At 25.9% G+C, this 20,534-nt stretch overlaps 3 protein-coding genes across 4 annotated transcripts; 1 reads left to right on the forward strand and 2 right to left on the reverse strand.

Moving 5' to 3' along the window:
- Positions 1–834: 834 nt before the first annotated feature.
- Positions 835–5,162, forward strand: LOC134828943 (hemicentin-1). Its single transcript, XM_063841936.1, has 7 exons — positions 835–1,067; positions 2,299–2,451; positions 3,180–3,230; positions 3,484–3,750; positions 3,812–4,199; positions 4,258–4,526; positions 4,938–5,162. Exons 1-7 carry the CDS (start codon positions 863–865, stop codon positions 5,114–5,116), a joined length of 1,512 nt encoding a protein of 503 aa, XP_063698006.1. The 5' UTR covers positions 835–862; the 3' UTR covers positions 5,117–5,162.
- Positions 5,089–7,933, reverse strand: LOC134828954 (ell-associated factor Eaf). 2 transcript variants are annotated; one of them, XM_063841956.1, is made up of 5 exons: positions 7,837–7,933; positions 7,565–7,782; positions 6,816–7,498; positions 5,555–5,663; positions 5,089–5,491 (listed from the first exon to the last, which is right to left on the reverse strand). In XM_063841956.1, exons 2-5 carry the CDS (start codon positions 7,674–7,676, stop codon positions 5,403–5,405), a joined length of 993 nt encoding a protein of 330 aa, XP_063698026.1. In that variant the 5' UTR covers positions 7,677–7,782; positions 7,837–7,933; the 3' UTR covers positions 5,089–5,402. The 2 variants fall into 2 exon arrangements, with proteins under 2 accessions (XP_063698026.1, XP_063698017.1); XM_063841947.1 differs by having other exon boundaries at positions 7,565–7,916.
- Positions 7,934–8,864: 931 nt separating this feature from the next.
- LOC134837343 (transcriptional regulator ATRX homolog) lies at positions 8,865–10,877 on the reverse strand. Its single transcript, XM_063852718.1, has 3 exons — positions 10,844–10,877; positions 10,575–10,734; positions 8,865–9,819 (listed from the first exon to the last, which is right to left on the reverse strand). Exons 1-3 carry the CDS (start codon positions 10,875–10,877, stop codon positions 8,865–8,867), a joined length of 1,149 nt encoding a protein of 382 aa, XP_063708788.1.
- Between the last annotated feature and the right edge of the window lie 9,657 nt (positions 10,878–20,534).

Raw genomic sequence — 20,534 nt, forward strand, 5'->3', positions numbered from 1 at the left:
GAAATTCGAACTAAACAAATTGTCTCTTTCACGGTTGATTGAGCTCATAAGGGTTCCTTGTCGTGAAACAAAGTAACAAATTTATTTTTTTATACAAAAAAATTCGTTATTTTAGAAATTATTTGGCATATTTGATCGCCCCTATCGAGCAATTAGTGTCCGAAAAATCGTCTGGCGGTTCATTATCTCTGAGAATTTTCTTCTCGTGATGCGAACGTGATCGTGCAACTTGATATGTGTGTTCTGGTTGAGGAAGAAAAATCGAGGCAACTAAGCAGAAAAAAATAAATAACTGCATAAAAAGAGTATTTATTGTTTTCTTTTGTGTGTTTGTGTAAAATATTTTTATGAGGTAGTCCCTTCGACGTCGTCTTTATGTGCTTTACCGTTCTCCGTACGTGCCATCTGGTACGATGTATGCTCTTTTATTGTCATTCTAATTCTACGACGACATCATTGATGTAATAATAACACAACAAAATATCTTTCTTCGTCGTCGTTCTTCTCTCCTGTAGATATTGACACTCCATCCAAACACACGTCACAGCGTATAAAAATATTTAATTCAATTAACCGAAATCATATTATTGTCGTGGTATTTTTTTATACAGTTTTTTTGTCTGTTATTGTATTTTTTTGCCTTTTCTTTCATGCCTCCGGGAGAAGAGACGCGCATATCGTACAGTCAGTTAGATTTGTCGTTCGTTCGGATTAACATTGCATTTGGAACTGCGCGCGATTTTTGCCGTTATTTAAAAATTAAATATTAAAAAAATAATTAAAAATAAAAATGTAAAAAAATTAAAAATTTCAATTAAAAAAAATAAATTAAAAAAAAAATAAAATAAAAAATCAGAAAAAAATGTGGAAAAGAAACAATATGATAAAAAATAAAATCGCGTCAATTTTAAGTGACTCATCATCATCAATTTTAATCATTTTATTAATAAGTTTGTTAAGTTGTGATCTAATTAGTTGTAGTAGAAATAGTAATTTTTTTAGTCCTCCAACGACGGTCAGAGCTTCGGAAAATGACACAGGCGTAATTCTGCCCTGCGAATATTATTGTAAGTTTAACAAGTGACTTAATTCGAAAGAACAAGTGACAAAAAAGTGTTCTAATGTGATTAACGGCAATTTAAAGAAATTCGGTGATTTATGAGTGACTTTTGTCAGTTGAGAAGTCAAGATTTTTGACTTTTTTGTACGGATATAAATTAACAGGAAACATTATTATAAATAAAAAAAACAAACAAAAATATTTTGTTTTACAGAAAAAAATCTTTTGTGATGAAAAATAATTTTTAAAAAAATTGAAAAAAATATTTTTTAAGATTGGAAAGTGAAAATTAAAAAAAATAATTTAACAAAAAATTATTAAAATTTAAAATAATTTTTAAAAATTTAAAAAAAATTTAAAATAATTTTTAAAAATGAAAAAATTTGCAAAATATTTTTAAAAATATAAATTCAATGTTTGAAAAAAATAAAAAAAAAAATATAAAATATTTTTTTTATGGAAAAGCATAAAAATGATTTAATAAAAATCTTTTTTTCTTAAATTCTGAAAAAAAAAATTAATTGGGATATTAAATTAGTTCGAAAAATTGAAAGTAATAAATTATTTAAAAAAAAAATAAATAAATACAAAATTAAATTAAATAAATAAAAAAATAAATAAATAAATTCGAAATTTTTATTAAAAACTTAAAAAATCGATAAATTTTAAAAAATTATTATTCTCAGAATTTTTAAATATTTTTTTTTTTCAAATTAAAATATATATCAAGGAAAAAAAATTTCTTTTTTTCGAAAAAATTTACTTTACTTACATTGAACCGTAACATGCTTCTTATTTTTTCTCATCAGTTAACTTCGCATGGCCCTCTAAGTTGATTAAACTCACATTTAAATATATTGAAATAATTTGAATGAACAATCAATCTTTTTTTTTATTTATTGTCACACGTCGTCTTACGCAACAAAAGAAAAAAAGGAAATTTATGCTGAATCATGTTCAATCAACATAAAAGGAGAGAGCAAAAGAAAAAAGTTCACAGCGAAGCTAATCGGACTTCCGTGAATTTCGTCTTGTGTGGAATTAAAAAACTAAAAATTTGAGATTTGAATTTCAAAACAAGTTGATAAAAATGATAATCAAGTAGAAAAAAAGAATTTTCATACTCCAATAACTTCTCGAGTTGGGAGTTGACTTTGTGTTTTTGAGGTTTCGAGATGAAAACGAATTTAGCACATTTGTCAAACGAGCGGAAAATTACCTTTTTGCTCTCTTTTCAGTGCCTCCTCATTATGTTCGATGGTTTTTGGAAGATGAAGTAATTGCTGACTCACGCGACGAATCCAGTTCAGAGAAATATGCAATTTGGCAAAATGGAAGTTTGCAAGTTAACGATGTGAAAGCCAGCGATGCGGGAGAATATGTGTGCGAAGGTAAATTTTTCATATTTTTTTTTAAATTTAAACTTTTAATATTTTTTTGAATTTAAAAAAAATAAGCCTTATTTTAATAAATAAAAAAAATATTAAAATAAAATTTAGAAGGCAAGAATTGCTCACTTTTAATTAATTAAAAAAATTTTTTTAACTACAAAATAATTTATGTAATTTTAATGAAATTCTCGAATAATTGAATCTTTAAAAAATAAAAATTTATTAATATTTAAAATTTTTTTTTTCAATTTTATATTTAAAAAATTAAAATTTAATTAAAATTTTTTATATATTTTTTTTAATTAAAAATAATTTTATAATAATAATTTTTAATTTTATTTCAATAAATAAAAAAATTAAATACCTAAATTATAAAATAATTTTTAGAGAGAAAATAATTATTTTAAATTAAGTTTTTTCAAGAAAAATTAAAATAATTAATTAAATAAAAAATTTAAAAAAAATTCTTGAATATTTGAGTTTATAAAAAAAGTTTAAAAATAAAAAATATTTTTGCCTAAAATGAATTTTTATCAGTTTTTATATTTTTTTATTGAAAAAATTCTAATAATTTCTTTCTTTTTTATTAAAAAAAATTATTGACTAAGTTTACTAAAAATTAAATAAAATTTTTAATTTTTTTTTAATAATAATTTTTCCAAATTCATAAAATTTAATTCTTAAAAAAAAAATCAAAATCTAATATTTTTTTTAAAATTATTTTTCAGTAATGACAGATGCTGGGCTCGATTCACAATTCCATTCAATCGAAGTGCAATGTAAGTAAATGATTACAAATGAGTTCAAAATATTTATTTTCTCATTCTTAAATGTATCAATTAACGATTTTTATTGATGAGAACGCGAGTTGTAACAAAAAGAGACTTAAATGACACATAATGACTTGACGGAGTTCATCAATTTCCTATATATAGAAAGAAATTTTGTGTGTAGGAAGTTGAGAATTAATTCGTTTAGCGGGAATTTGTCGGTATTTTTCATGATATTTCTTTATTATTTGTTGTTAAACAGATCCCCCATCCGTAATTTCGTCGATGTCGGGCATGGTAGAAGTGAAAATTGGCTCGATTTTTGATATTGTGTGCGAAGCACGTGGCGTTCCGCCGCCCATGATCTACTGGAGACGCAGCGAAGATCACAATGTGACGGAAAAATTCAAAAATACGCCGCGTTACATGATGGAAGTGAACAGCAATAGTCTCTCGGGACCTTTGGAATGTGTTGCGAGTAACGGAGTTGGCGAGCCAGCTGTTGCGGGAATTTTCCTTGTTGTTCTTTGTAAGTCGAAAAAATAATTTTTTCCACGAATTTTGATTTTTTACGACTTTTTCTCTTTTAGTTGAGCCAACTGTTCGTGCCGTTACGCGATTCGTTCACACAAAAGTTGGAATGCGCGCCTTTCTCGAATGTGAAGTTACGAGTTCGCCTCCCGCAAAAGTCTATTGGTTCCATCGAAATGCTCCTGTGACAGCAGATTCGCGCAATTTTGCCATGTCTTCAGCGGATTTGAATCCAAATCGGACAGCAGCTTACTATCATTCGCACAAAAAACACACGTTGACACTGAAAAATGTTCACGAAACGCAACTCGGGATGTACGAATGCAAGGCAGAGAATGAAATTGGGCTAAAAAGTGCACATATTGAACTCGCAGGAAGACCAATGCCTTCGATTTTCAAACAATCGCCTGTTGCTTCGTTACCTACGACGCACAATTTGATATGGACGTGAGTAAAATTTGATGAAAATCTCAAAAAATTATTTTTAATCAATTAATTTTTGCAGAACGGAGTCATTTTCGCCCATAATTGAGTACAGTTTGAAATTCCGTCAGATACCAAGTGGCAATATTTTACCTGAAAATCGCGGATATGACACGAAATGGAAAGAACTTACGATTCCGGGAGAAACGACAGATGGTCCATTACACAGTATCGGCTATACGTTGAGAGGATTGATGGCGGGAACAGTTTATGAAGCGGCAGTTGCTTCCAGAAATCGTTTTGGATGGAGTGATATCAGTAAAATTATTAAATTTCACACGGGATATGAAGGTAAAAAATTTTTCTTGTTATTGTTTCGAAGTAATTATGAAAATTTTTCACTTTTTATTATTGGTTTTTTAAATTTTTTGAAAAAAAAAATATTTTTTATTGTGTGAAAATTGATACACAAAAATTTCTTTTCTTACTATCATTCAAAATATATATAAAGTATTTCAAAAAATAAAAAATAATTAAATAAAATAAAATAAAATAAATAGATAAATATATAAAAAATTAAACCTATGAAAAAAAATTTAATTTAACAAAAAAAAAAATTTAAAATTTTTGAAGAAAAATTTATTTTTTTTTATTTAAATAATTTTTATTTAAGTTTTTGTTAAAAATTAAACATTTTTATTTATTTTTTGACTCAAAAATAATTTTAAAAATTTTTACAATTTTTTTTCTTTAAAATTTCAGGTCAACCATCGACATATCCAACAGAAATTTCGCAATATAACGACATCGAGACAAATTATTTCGACTCATCGCCCCAAGAATCCTCTTTATACGATGACAACGCTGCCTTATCTCTCCGCACAAACTGTTTCTTCGTCTTTTTGACGTTCCTGATTTCATTCTTTGTCCAACAAAATTAGATTTTAAGAGAAAAAAATTGACAATAATAATTTTTAATAATATTACAACAAATTCATTTATTTATTTATTTCAAATATTTCTACAAAGAATATAAGCAAATTGCCCTTTCTATGCCATTTATGTAGAAAATTATGTACAAAAAGTGTGCTGATAAGAGTTGCAATAAGAATAAGTTAGGTCATCATTCATCATCGGGGTTTTTTTCTCTTCTGCGGTATAATTATATAAAAAAATGTGTCGATTTTGAATGAAAATTGAATAAAGTAACAGCCAAGGTTAGAGAGTTTAGTCAGAGTCATCTGATGAATTTGAATCAGACAATCGCAAGTCTTCGTTCAACAAGGCAGCTCCGTTGGAGAAAACTGGGGCAGGCTCTAAAAATGAAAAAAAATTGAGATTAAAAATGGATTTTTATGCGATTTTTAGAAAAAATTTACGTTTCTGAACAGGAGTTGGTTGATCGTCACTATCAGAATCTGAACCGCTGTCAGATCCGCTCGAATCAGATCCAGATGATGAGGAGTCGGAAGAGCTTAAGACACCAACCTGTAATAAAATAATAAAAAATTTTTGGTTAAAATTCGATTAAAAGTTGAATTTTTGTTGAAAAAGTTTAATTTTATCGAAAATTTTCTTTTAAAAAAAATTCAATATAAAATAAAAATATTTAAAAAATAATTTAAATTAAAATATAATTTAAAAAACTAGGTATTAAAATGCATAAAAGTTTTTTTTAATTTTTTTTTTTTTTTGAAAAAAATAATTTTAATTTTTAAATTTTTTTATTTTAAGTTTTTTTTTTAAATTTTATTGATGATTTAATTTAATTACCGTAATCTACATAATGCTAAGAGAAAAAAAACCGTTAAAATTCAAATGAAACGAAAAAATGTAGATAAATTAAGAGAAGGCTAATTTTGAAGTTAAGAGAAAACAATTTCTCTTAAATTTTTAACATTTTTAAATATTTTTTTAAACAAATTTTAGTTGTATTTTTAAATATTTTTAAAAAATACATAAAAGTACAAAACTAGTTGAAATTTCAAATATTTTAGTTAAAAATTTTCAAAAATTAGAATTTGAAACAAAAAAATTTTAAGAGAACGAATTTTGACTTCCATTTTCGTTAAGAGAACAGATTTTTAAATTCTCTTAGCATTATGTAGATTACGGTAATTTTTGTTTTCCTTCATTTTTAAACTTTTTAATTTTTTAAATTTTATTATCGTTAATATTAAAAAATTAATTTTTAATTATTTTTTCTCGACGACTATAAAATTTATTAATTTAAATCAAAAATTCTGAAAAAATAATTTTTTAATTTTAAAAAAAAAATTTTTGAACCTTGCTTGAAAATAAATAAATAAAAAATTAAACAAAATTTCAAAAAAATTTTTTTTTTAAATTAATTTTTTTTTTTCAAAATTTTTGATTAAAATAAATAAATTTTATGTTTAAAAGAATTTTAAAAACAAAAAAAAATTAATTTTTTTTAAATTAAAAAAAAAATTATTTTTTAATACCATTAAAATTAAAAAAAAACTTAAAAATAAAATTTATAAAAAAATAATTTATTTTAAAAATTAAAATTAGTTTTTTCAAAAAAAATAAAAATTAAAAAAAAATATTTTTAACTTCTAATTTAAAAAAAAAATCAAAAATTCTTAAAAGAAATGAAATTTTCGTGCAAAAACTCACCTCTGAATGACTGTTATGTGAGTTATTTTGCATTGTTTGTCCTCCAAGACTTGCGGATGGTTGCGTCAACGACATTGGTAAACTATTATTCGCCGTTTTGCTCGACGGAAGCGGCTCAAAGTCATCTCCAATGATCGGAATACTCGGCAACGTTTGCAAATGATTGTTCGGTTGCCACTGCGGCGCCGTATTCGAATTGTTCGACGACGTACTTGCACTCGCATTCGACGGACTTTTATGCGGATACGACGGCGAACTTTGGATCGGTGAGTGTTTCGGCCTGAAACTGATTGCCTGCTTGCGAGATCCCGTCGAAACTTTCGTCTTGGAACTCTGTCGTTGCGTATTGTTCTCGAAGCCCATCGATGACGACGTCGGCATTTTCGATTGTACTGCGTTATTTTGTGGCACGGGAAGATTTCCCGTCGTTTTGCTCGTATTTTCGCTCCGGGTCTTTTTAACGTTCACATTGCACGTCAGTCGTTCCAACGTGATTTCATTTGTGTCTCGATTGATGATCAGCAGGCAGTCTTTCTTCGAGTAATCGCGTGTCGGGCCTTTGAAAACGGTATTTGGAACGCCCGAGCCATCGAGATGCGGCACCGTTACTGTTACCTGATAATTTGAACTGACATCCAGTTTGCCCGGTTTACTCGTATCGACACTTGCTGGCTTGAAATCGTCTGAAAAAAGGGAAAATTTGACGAACGTCACAAAGGTCAACAACTGACAGCAAGGAAAAAACTCACATTTGATTGTATGGAAAGTTTCTCGCGCCTGTGAATTACTAAAAGAAGATCCGAGCTTCAACGGATGCACATCATTCCCCAAATTCAGGTGATCTTCGAAATTATTGTTCATTTTTGGACTTTTTTCTGCTTGTTGTTGTACTCGATTTGTTGTTTTTTTTTGCCTTCGTGGACGATGGAAAAACTTTCACCTCCAATCTAGATCGGATTTTGTTCCTCTACGAAGAGTTTTTCGTCAAATTTTGACTCGTACGCCACTTTTTTGTACTTACAGTTGCTTTTTTGGCCTCACTCGAAGCGCTATTTGTACATTTTGCGATGAAAACTGTGAGACTCTCATGAAGGAAAGAGACTGATGTTGCTTTTTTACTGTGCTTTACTCCTCGATTAGGGTTGCCAGATTTTTTTTTTCATTCAAAAAGTTTACCATCCAACCGTTTGCAACTTTCCTTGTTTAGTTGAATCCCCTAATTAAACAAAAATTAAAATATTTAAAATTTTATTTAATTAGACAAATTATTATTAAATATTTGTTAAGCAAAAATTTGTTCAGCAAACAAAAAAATTTTGTGATATTTCGTTATTTTTTAGTCAAACTTTATTTATTTTATTTAATTTTTGTACAACAAAAAACGATATTGACCAACTAAACCAAATTTCGATTTTATAGACCCATTTTTTTATAATTTTACATTTTGTTACTCCTCATAACCCCAAAAATTTCACATTTTCATACTCCTCTCGAAGAATTTCCATTTTTTCTCTTAAATTTAAAGTTTTTCAAGTAAAATTAAACAAAATTTAAATGTTTTTTAATTCTCAACTTTATAATTTAAAACTTTCATATCAATTTTTAAAATTTTTTCTCAATTCCTTACTCCTCATTTTTATTTATTTTTTCTTTTTTACGGAATTTAAAAACCTTTAATATGAAAAATTTTCACAAATTCATATAATTTTATTTTCATACTCGAAACTTTAACTTTTTTCAAGTCTTTTTTCAAGCTTTTTTATTCATCTTACTTTACAATTTTGTACTCCTCATAAACTTTTTATCTCAAAACACTCAAATTTTACATTTTTGTGCTCCTCTTTGTACAATTTTGATATTCTTTGCTGAATGAATTAACTTAAAACTTCTCAAAATTTCCATTTTCATGTCGAATTGTACTCAAAAATGTATCAAGCTTCACATTTTCGTACTTCTCATAATTTGAAATCATCACAAATTTCACATTTTTGTACTCCTCAAGCATAAAACCGTATTTTTCGTCGAAATGTGGTAAAATTACAACAAAATTTAGGATTTTTTCGATGCAGTATCTTCAACATTGTTGTTAATCTTTGAACTATTGTTGTTAGGAAGAAGTTTCTTTGGTCCTTTTTGGCTTCTGAGCACTTTTTGTGTCGTTTTTACTTGCGGTTTTTGATCGTACATGTTTTTCATGCGACTCGGTTTGCTTTTGGCTTTTTGTTTCAACCATTGAGCAAACGCATCTTCCGTTTCATTCGACTTTTTCACATATTCCTCCTTCAATTTGGCGATTTTTTGTTGTTCAAGCAACTCCAGCTTTTGTAATTTTTCCTCCCGTTTCTGATATTGCTCCTCACTCAATCCGTACAACGATCGGGCGCCTTGATATCCGGGCATTCCTTCGACATGTTCAACTTTGTGTCGACAACATCCTCGAAAACGCCCAAATTCCGTCTCAATTACCTCAAAAGTTGCGTTTTCGTTGTTGCCTCTGCCGTATCGCCCGAATTTCGATTTGTACAAAGGTTTTTTCTTCTTTGGCGGTTCAGGCGGCGGTTTTTTCGCTTCTTCCTCGTCTTTTTTGACTTGTTCCAACACGAGATTCGCAACGACTTTTTCAACCATTTCGCATTCCGAACAATCTTTCGACGGGGGTTTTGATTTTTTTTCGTTGCATTCGCCGTGACATTCTTCTTCAAAGTCTTCTTCGTCTTCGTCGTCTTCCTCTTCTTCACAATTTGAGTCACAAACTGTTTCGTCGGGGATTTCGTCGTCTGATGAGAGACATTTTGTACAAGCTTCTTCTTCTTCGACGGAGCTTTCTTCGTCACTTTCGGGATTTTGGATGATTTTTTTCTTGCAGTTACTGCTGTCATTGTTATTGGGACATCGTAAATTGTCTAATTCTCGTTCCAAGTCACATGGTTCGTCGTAAGAGCGTTTGTCGTTTCCTTTTTTCTTTGGTTCGTGATCTGATGTGCTTGTAGCTGATTCGCCATATCTGAAAAATTTCATAAAAAATTGTAAAAAATATTATTTTGACACAAAGTTTTAATGAGAAGTTTTAATTTTTGAAAAAAAAGGCTTTTAATGCTTCAATTTTGATAAAATTTATAATTTTTTATAAAAATTTAGTATTTTGAGATTTAATTTTTATTTAAATTAAATTTAAATTGACTCTAAATATTCTTTAAAAATTTAAAAAATAATTTTCAACATAATTAAAAATTTATTCATTTATTTTTAGATTTTAAAATATTTTTTTTTGTTTAAAAAAGATTAATTTTATTTAAATTATTTTTAATTTATAATTTAATTGTTTTTATTTGCATTTCACTAAAAATATTTTAATTTGTTTTTTAAATCATTTAAATTATTTTAAGTTAATTTTTTTGTTTTTCAAATTTTTTTTTAATTTATTTAAATTTTTTTTAATTTTTTTTTATTTGCATTTCATTAAAAATATTTTAATTTGCAATTTTAAAAATATTTTTTAAAATTATTTTAAAAATTAAAATTAATTTTTTTAAATGTTTCTTTTTAATTTTTTTTATTTATTTATTTTTTTATTTAATTTATTTATTTTGTTTATTTTTTTTTTTTTATTTTTTATAATTTTTTATTTTTATTTATTTTTTAAGAAATTTTTTAATTCTGATTTTTTTTTTCATTTTTTGATATGTTAAAAAAAAATATTAATTTCTTTAAAAATTTTTAACACTTAATTCACTTTTTTCATAAAAATTAATAACTCACCCATCATCCGATGAACAATCAGGTTCAAAATCTACCAAATTTTCGCGAAATTGAACTTTGGACCGTTTATTCGTCTTGTAAGGAATTTCCAGTTCGTACAATTGCTCATTCGCCAGTTTGATTTTCTCGACAATGTTGTAGCCCTTAACTGGTTGTAAAACTATTTTCGTGAGTGAGTGTGGTATGTGAATGAGATAATGGGGTTAATAACTTTCCGCAACTTTTTTTTTTGCCTGCAGACAAAAAAAAGTCTATTTAGGTCTACTTACAATAATGCTCACCGTCGTCGTCGTCGTCTGACATTCTCATGAGGGGATTTTTGCACGGATTTTTAAAAATTCTCGACAAATTATCTTGAGGAATTTGCTGCGCGACACAAAATCAGGTGAAATTCTTGCGAAAGAATGTTTGTCGTTGTTGTCGTCGTGTGTCGGTTCGAAGCTTCACTGCAAAATAAATCGAGAATTTCTTTCGGGGGAGAAATTCTATGCGCTCGAAGGTATTGATCAAACATGAATGTTGTTCATATTTAGATGGCTTTGAGTATGAAACGTAAAAAAATAGTGTAAAAGTATGTTTCTATTCCGTTTTTGCACGAAGAAGGGAAATTTTGTAAGTTTCAAAGAAGAATTATCAGCGACGATGGATTTTTCGTAGAAATTTCGGTTTGGAGAGAAATTTCCGTTGAATTTTTAGAGAGGAATGGATTTTCCTGAAAATTTTTTTTATGGGTTAGAAAAATTTAATAAAAAAAATTAAAATTATTCATCAAAAATTATCAAAAAAAAATTTTTTTTGAGAAAATTCTTGAAAAATTTATAAATTAATAAATACAAAAAAAAAAAATAAATAAATAAAAAAAATAAAAAATTAAAATTAAAAAAAAATTAAATAAAATTATTCTATATTAAAAATGAGAAAAATTATTTATTTTTTTTTTAAATTTTAAAAATGTTGAAAAATATTTTTGGGAGTCTTTTAAACGAATTAGAATAAGGCCATTAAATTTAATTATTTCACTTTATGTCGCCCCCCCCTCCGATTTTGCCGAAAAAATTCAGGGGGAAAAATAAAAATAATAAAAAAATAAGGAAAAATTTTGACATTTTTTGGTACTTTTTGATTAAAAAACGATAATAATGTCCAGTAAAAATTAAAATTATATTAGATATGAACTTAACTTGCTTTAAAAATGCATTATCTATCGAAAATTTGATGAAAAAATTTTTGAGTCACGTGAAGAAATTTTTTATTTGTTCTTAAATTTTTATTTTGTGAAATTATATTAAAGTTTTTTGTAAAAATTATTTTAATGTCTTCAATCAACGATTAACGTTCAAAAACGTCAAAAAAGTAGTAAAAAAAATTAATTTTTAATTTTTTTAAAAATCCTCATGCGACATAAAAAATAATTTTTTTTTTTTTGAAAGAAAAAAATTTTAAAAATTTATGAAAATTTTAAAATCAATTTTCATATTTAGTCTTTTAGATGTCCTTAAACTGCTTTTTCAACTTTTTAATTTTTAAAATCGACCGATAAGAACAAAAAATTTTTCTCATGAAAATCAAAAAATTTTTTTGCTTAACAAATCAAAAAAAAATTGAAAATTTAAAAAAAAAAATTTACAAACATGCACTTATGAAAATTTGATTTAAATTTCAACATTCAAAAAAAATTTAATGTAAGCAAAAAATATAAAAATACGTTGATTTAAAAACACAAAAATTGATGATACCGATTATAATTTTCCATCAACATTTCTTGAATTGCCGCATCGGAACGTTTCATTTTTGACGAAGAAGCACTTTCCATTTTTAATAGAGCTCAGACATTCATCGTAAAGTAAGTTGAGTGACAATCATTTGCATAATATGCATCGATATTTCACGAGGAAAAAGACAAGTTTAAGGTTTCGCAGACGCAAAAAAATGAAAAAAAATGTTGACGCGTGACAAAAAATCAAATTATTCATACGAAAAAACAATGGAAAAAATTAAAAAATTGTAGAAAAAAATTAAACTGAAGAAAATCTTAACCCTCTCTACTAAATAGATGTCCTTAAACTGCTTTTTCATTCATTTTCTTTTTAATTTTTGAATGAAATTCGACCGATATGTCGAACAAAATTCAATTTTTCTCATGAAATTATCAATATTCAATTTTTCTTCAATTTTTTTTAGCTGATTAAAACATTTTCTTGAAATTTTTTCGAAAAATTGAAAATCTTCTATTAAAAAAAAATATTATTTACAAACATGCACTTCACATCATATTGATTTAAATTTCAACATTCAAAACACCAAATAAAAAAAAAACTACAAAAACAATCAATGTCAAAGAAAAAAAAGCAAAAAATATAAAAATACGTGCCAAAAGTGATTTAAAAACACAAAAATTGATGCAGTAGGTACCGATTATAATTTTCCATCAACGAAAAAAAATTTTATTTCTTGAATTGCCGCATCGGAACGTTTCATTCTAAGTATTGTTCGGTGACGAAGAAGCACTTTCCATTTTTAATAGAGCTCAGACATGCCATCATCGTAAAGTAAGTTGAGTGACAATCATTTGCATAATATGCATCGATAGTTCATAAATCACGAGGAAAAAGACAAGTTTAAGGTTTCGCAGACGCAAAAAAATGAAAACAAACATGTGTGACGCGTGACAATAACTTTTCGCTGGGAAGGTCAATTTTATTACATTTTTAATCATTTTATAACTCAAAACTGAAAAAACTGAAAAAATTTTTTTTCTTTGACAATGGGAAAATTTATTTTTGTCTTGCTCCAAATGGATAAAAATTTGAAGGATTTTTTTGAGAAATACTGCCAAAAAATTAAAATGAAAAAATTTTTTTTCTTTGACATAGTTTTGTTTTAAAAAATAAATCAAGAGCAAAAAAACTATGTCAAAGCAATTTTTTCAAATCTTGCTCCAAATGGATAAAAATTTGTCAGAGGGCTCTAATTTATCATTTTTAATCATTTTATAACTCAAAACTGCCAAAAAATTGAAACTGAAAAAATTTTTTTTCTTTGACACAGTTTTGTTTTAAAAACTAAATCAAGAGCAAAACTGTGTAAAAAACTGTGTCAAAGCAATTTTTGTCAAATCTTGCTCCAAATGGATAAAAATTTGTCAGAGGGCTCTAATTTATCATTTTTAATCATTTTATAACCCAAAACTGCCAAAAAATTGAAACTGAAAAAATTTTTTTTCTTTGACATAGTTTTGTTTTGAAAACCAAATCAAGAGAAAAACTATGTCAAAAACTGTGTCAAAGCAATTTTGTCAAATCTTGCTCCAAATGGATAAAAATTTGTCAGAGGGCTCTAATTTATCATTTTTAATCATTTTATAACTCAAAACTGCGAAAAAATTGAAACTGAAAAAATTTTTTTTCTTTGACACAGTTTTGTTTTAAAATCTAAATCAAGAGCAAAAAAACTGTGTCAAAACAATTTTTGTCAAATCTTGCTCCAAATGGATAAACATTTATCAGAGGGCTCTAATTTATCATTTTTAATCATTTTATAACCCAAAACTGCCAAAAAATTGAAACTGAAAAAATTTTTTTTCTTTGACACAGTTTTGTTTTGAAAACTAAATCAAGAGCAAAAAAACTGTGTCAAAGCAATTTTTGTCAAATCTTGCTCCAAATGGATAAAAATTTGTCAGAGGGCTCTAATTTATCATTTTTAATCATTTTATAACTCAAAACTGCCAAAAAATTGAAACTGAAAAAATTTTTCTTTGACACAGTTTTGTTTTGAAAACCAAATCAAGAGAAAAACTGTGTCAAAAACTATGTCACAGCAATTTTTGTCAAATCTTGCTCCAAATGGATAAAAATTTGTCAGAGGGCTCTAATTTATCATTTTTAATCATTTTATAACTCAAAACTGCCAAAAAATTGAAACTGAAAAAATTTTTTTCTTTGACATAGTTTTGTTTTAAAAACTAAATCAAGAGCAAAAAAACTGTGTCAAAAAGCCATTTTTTACATATCTTGCTCCAAATGGATAAATATTTGTCAGAGGGCTCTAATTTATCATTTTTAATCATTTTATAACCCAAAACTGCCAAAAAATTGAAACTGAAAAAATTTTTTTTCTTTGACACAGTTTTGTTTTGAAAACCAAATCAAGAGCAAAAAAACTGTGTCAAAGCAAATTTTGTCAAATCTTGCTCCAAATGGATAAAAATTTGTCAGAGGGCTCTAATTTATCATTTTTAATCATTTTATAACCCAAAACTGCCAAAAAATTGAAACTGAAAAAATTTTTTTTCTTTGACACAGTTTTGTTTTGAAAACTAAATCAAGAGCAAAAAAACTGTGTCAAAGCAATTTTTGTCAAATCTTGCTCCAAATGGATAAAAATTTGTCAGAGGGCTCTAATTTATCATTTTTAATCATTTTATAACCCAAAACTGCCAAAAAATTGAAACTGAAAAAATTTTTTTTCTTTGACACAGTTTTGTTTTAAAAACTAAATCAAGAGCAAAAAAACTGTGTCAAAACAATTTTTGTCAAATCTTGCTCCAAATGGATAAAAATTTGTCAGAGGGCTCTAATTTATCATTTTTAATCATTTTATAACTCAAAACTGCCAAAAAATTGAAACTGAAAAAATTTTTTTTCTTTGACACAGTTTTGTTTTAAAATCTAAATCAAGAGCAAAAAAACTGTGTCAAAACAATTTTTGTCAAATCTTGCTCCAAATGGATAAATATTTGTCAGAAGGCTCTAATTTATCATTTTTAATCATTTTATAACCCAAAACTGCCAAAAAATTGAAACTGAAAAAATTTTTTTTCTTTGACACAGTTTTGTTTTGAAAACCAAATCAAGAGCAAAAAAACTGTGTCAAACCTAATTTTGTCAAATCTTGCTCCAAATGGATAAAAATTTGTCAGAGGGCTCTAATTTATCATTTTTAATCATTTTATAACCCAAAACTGCCAAAAAATTGAAACTGAAAAAATTTTTTTTCTATGACACAGTTTTGTTTTGAAAACCAAATCAAGAGAAAAACTATGTCAAAAACTGTGTCAAAAACTGTGTCAAAGCTAATTTTGTCAAATCTTGCTCCAAATGGATAAAAATTTGTCAGAGGGCTCTAATTTATCATTTTTAATCATTTTATAACCCAAAACTGCCAAAAAATTGAAACTGAAAAAATTTTTTTTCTTTGACACAGTTTTGTTTTGAAAACTAAATCAAGAACAAAAAAACTGTGTCAAAAACTGTGTCAAAGCAATTTTTGTCAAATCTTGCTCCAAATGGATAAAAATTTGTCAGAGGGCTCTAATTTATCATTTTTAATCATTTTATAACCCAAAACTGCCAAAAAATTGAAACTGAAAAAATTTTTTTTCTTTGACACAGTTTTGTTTTGAAAACCAAATCAAGAGCAAAAAAACTGTGTCAAACCAATTTTTGTCAAATCTTGCTCCAAATGGATAAAAATTTGTCAGAGGGCTCTAATTTATCATTTTTAATCATTTTATAACCCAAAACTGCCAAAAAATTGAAACTGAAAAAATTTTTTTTCTTTGACACAGTTTTGTTTTGAAAACCAAATCAAGAGCAAAAAAACTGTGTCAAACCTAATTTTGTCAAATCTTGCTCCAAATGGATTGAAATTTGTCAGAGGGCTCTAATTTATCATTTTTAATCATTTTATAACTCAAAACTGCCAAAAAATTGAAACTGAAAAAATTTTTTTTCTTTGACACAGTTTTGTTTTAAAAACTAAATCAAGAGCAAAAAAACTGTGTCAAAGCAATTTTTGTCAAATCTTGCTCCAAATGGATAAAAATTTGTCAGAGGGCTCTAATTTATCATTTTTAATCATTTTATAACTCAAAACTGCCAAAAAATTGAAACTGAAAAAAAATTTTTTCTTTGACATAGTTTTTTTTTTGAAAACCAAATCAAGAGCAAAAACTAAATCAAAAACTATGTCAAAAACTGTGTCAAAGCAATTTTTGTCAAATCTTGCTCCAAATGGATAAAAATTTATTAGAGGGGCTCTAATTTATCATTTTTAATCATTTTGTAACTCAAAACTGCCAAAAAATTGAAACTGAAAAAATTTTTCCTTTGACATAGTTTTGTTTTGAAAACTAAATCAAGAGCAAAAAACTATGTCAAAAACTGTGTCAAAAACTGTGTCAAAGCAATTTTTGTCAAATCTTGCTCCAAATGCATAAAAATTTGTCAGAGGGCTCTAATTTATCATTTTTAATCATTTTGTAACTCAAAACTGGCAAAAAATTGAAACTGAAAAATATTTTTTTCTTTGACATAGTTTTTTTTTGAAAACCAAATCAAGACAAAAACTAAATCAAAAACTATGTCAAAAACTGTGTCAAAGCAATTTTTGTCAAATCTTGCTCCAAATGCATAAAAATTTGTCAGAGGGCTCTAATTTATCATTTTTAATCATTTTGTAACTCAAAACTGCCAAAAAATTGAAACTGAAAAATATTTTTTTCTTTGACATAGTTTTTTTTTTTTGAAAACCAAATCAAGACATAAACTATGTCAAAAACTGTGTCAAAGCAATTTTTGTCAAATCTTGCTCCAAATGGATAAAAATTTGTCAGAGGGCTCTAATTTATCATTTTTAATCATTTTATAACTCAAAACTGCCAAAAAATTGAAACTGAAAAATATTTTTTTCTTTGACATAGTTTTTTTTTGAAAACCAAATCAAGACAAAAACTATGTCAAAAACTGTGTCAAAGCAATTTTTGTCAAATCTTAATCCAAATTCATCAAAATTTGTCAGAGGGCTCTAATTTATCATTTTTAATCATTTTATAACTCAAAACTGGCAAAAAATTGAAACTGAAAAAAAAAATTTCTTTGACATAGTTTTGTTTTGAAAACTAAATCAAGAGAAAAACTGTGTCAAAAACTGTGTCAAAAAATGTGTCAAAAAATATTAAAAAAAAAAAAATTATAGAGAAATTAAATTTTGTAAAATATATTTAAATTTTTAATAAAAAAATTGAAACAGATTAAAAAAATAAAAAAAAATATATTAAAAAAAATTTTTTAATTGAAAATAGAAAAATTAATAAAAAAAAAAAATTCTTACCTTTGATTATTTTTTTTGTGAAAAACTTTTGAGTTTTATTTTTTTTTTAATGTTACCTTTGACGATTTTGAAGTCTTCAAAAAAGTTCTTTTTTGGACAAATAAAAAATTTTTTTTTTTAATTTTTTTCATTTTACATTTAATATAATATTCATCATTTATATATTAATAGGTAAATTAATTTCATATTTTATCTATTTTTAAAATGTGAAGCTATAATATTTTTTTTTATATTTTTTATTTCTTTTCCTTTTTTTCATTCTTTCCATTTATTGTTTATTTTTCCATTTCTTTAGCCGGTCTGCGTTCCATTATTCATTTTTTTTTCACAAATTGTACTTAAGTTTAACCATTTTTCTTTCACTTTTGTATTTCATAAATTTAATTTCTTCCTAGATCTGTTTTCTTTTCTATATGAATATAGCTTGGATTTACAACGAAGTTCTATTTTTTGTCTGTTTATCTATCTATAGGCTTGATGAATGATTGAACGTGAATATTATTATTATTATTTTTACTTTTTTTCGCAAATACTTTCAAATATGTATAAAGTGATTATTATTTTTTTTATAATAATTTTATTTTCAAGGTTTTTTTTTATAAATTTTTTAACTGACGAGTAAAAAAAGTTCAGTTTCAGTAAATTTTTTATCATTTATAGTACAAAAATTAAGCCCTATTAATGTTTTTTTTTATGGTTGTCGAGAAGCACATTTATTGTAAATTATGAGAGATGGAGTTCATTGGGATGACATTTCTTTCTATTTTATTTTCTTATGATTTAAAAACTATTTTTTTTTATTTTTTAATAATAATATTCATTCACTGCTTATAAGATGAGTGTATATTTAGAACATGAGCAACGATATTTTGTATAAAATTTATTATTTTAGAAATTAATAATTATTCATATATAATAAAAAGTGTGTACGTGAGATAGAGAGAAGGAAAGGCAAGTCGTTTTTTTATGAAAAATAATAAAATTTTACACAAAATATCGAAAAATCACTTTTTGTCTACGTTTTTCCTATACTATACATTTTTTTTATTCATATCTTTGAATTTTTTTTCAGAATCTAGCTCAGAAATATTTTTTTATAATTTTAAGTTTAACAATTGGTTGTCTACTATTTATCTTAGTTATCTTTGTTTAGCATTTATTTTATAAATTTAATCATATATCTTCTATAATTATTATTTACACAACTATCTTTTTTTTAATGAATCAATTTTTGTTTTTTTTTTTATTAAATAACGTTTATTCATGTATTTAACAGGAATTCGGTAGAAAATTTACAGATTATTAAAAAAGTATTTTTTTATATAAGATTTTTTTTTATATCGGTATTAATAATTAATTAATTAATTAATAATAATAATGTAAGAACAATTTTTTTTATTATTATTTATAATATTTTATTACAAACTGTGCATAAAATTGAATTCGAAAATTGAAATTTTAATAAATTTAATTTATTAAATTAATTTAATTATTAATAATTTTAATTAAATAATTTAAATTAATAATTTAAATTAAATTTATTAAAATTTTTTTAAATTAAAAAAAAAATAATTTTTAAAAAAATTAAGAGGAAAAAAAATTTTTTTTGAGACTTGAATCACTTTTTTTTTGAATTCTATCATATATAATATTTTTATTATTTATAATAATTATACATTTATTTTAAATTTATTTTATTAATACCTACCATAATATTTTTTTTATGTACAATTCTACGTTATTTTTTGAATATTTTGTTGTATGTTTATGTTGACAGCGAGAAATCTACTTTTTTTTCCTTTATCATCAATTTATCATTATTATTAAGTAATAATAATAATAATCATTATAATAATAACAATATTTAAATTTTTTTTTGCGAAAAATTAGAGATCTTTTGGACAAAATATATTTTTTTGAAAGGAAAAAAAATTTTTGGAACAGAAAAAATATTTTTTTTTTTTACAAAAAAAGCGATTTAAATTTTTAGATCAGTTCGTAATATTTTTTAATTGTTTAATTTTTATTGAATACAATTTGTATATCAACAGTTATTATTTTTTTTTATCTTTATTTATACTATTTTCTTTATTATTATTATTTTAATCATAATGATTATATTTTTATTTTTAATATTTATCAGTAACTCTTGTTGTATGTTTTTAAGAGGGACGAGCAGGAAGTGTTTCCTATATTTTTTGTATATTTTCTATAATTTTTGTGTCAAAATTATCTTTGTGTGCTGCTATTTTTGCTTATTTTTCGGTTGTCGGTGAGTGAAAGAGAAAATTAAAGATGTTGTAGCCGGGTTTGGAGCCGCTACTGTTGTTGTTGTTGTTATTGCGATTAATTGAACGATTGGATGACGACTTTTTGGTAGTTTTTTGCGATTGATCTGCACCCGATGCTGCATTCGGCGCCGTACTAAGCTCGGTATTCGACTTTGTTTTGCCCTTTTTCGGTTTGTCGTCTTTCGCGTCTTTAGAATTTGCTTTGAAAAAGGTCTTTTTGCACGTCGTGGTCGGTGCACTGCTTGTTGCCGTCTCGACTTTGATCTCTGTCGCAGCATTTTTTGTTGTCGTCGTCGTCGTGGTTTCTTTGGGCGTTTTGATTTCGTCTACTCGCAGCTCAATTTCGTCAGCATTTTCGTCGCCTTCCAAGTCGTTAGATTGCTGTTTGTGGGGTGTTTTGTCGTCACTTCCGCTATTCTCGGCACTTCCTTCTTCGGCAATTTCCTCCTCTTCGCACTCAAGAGATTCCTGATTCTTCAATTCGCTTTTGTGATCGCTGGATTTTGAGATTGCCTTCGTTGCGGCGCTTGCGACATTCAAAGATGCCGTTTGCGAT

Source organism: Culicoides brevitarsis, chromosome 1 (assembly GCF_036172545.1).
Source record: "Culicoides brevitarsis isolate CSIRO-B50_1 chromosome 1, AGI_CSIRO_Cbre_v1, whole genome shotgun sequence".
Taxonomy (NCBI): domain Eukaryota; kingdom Metazoa; phylum Arthropoda; class Insecta; order Diptera; family Ceratopogonidae; genus Culicoides; species Culicoides brevitarsis.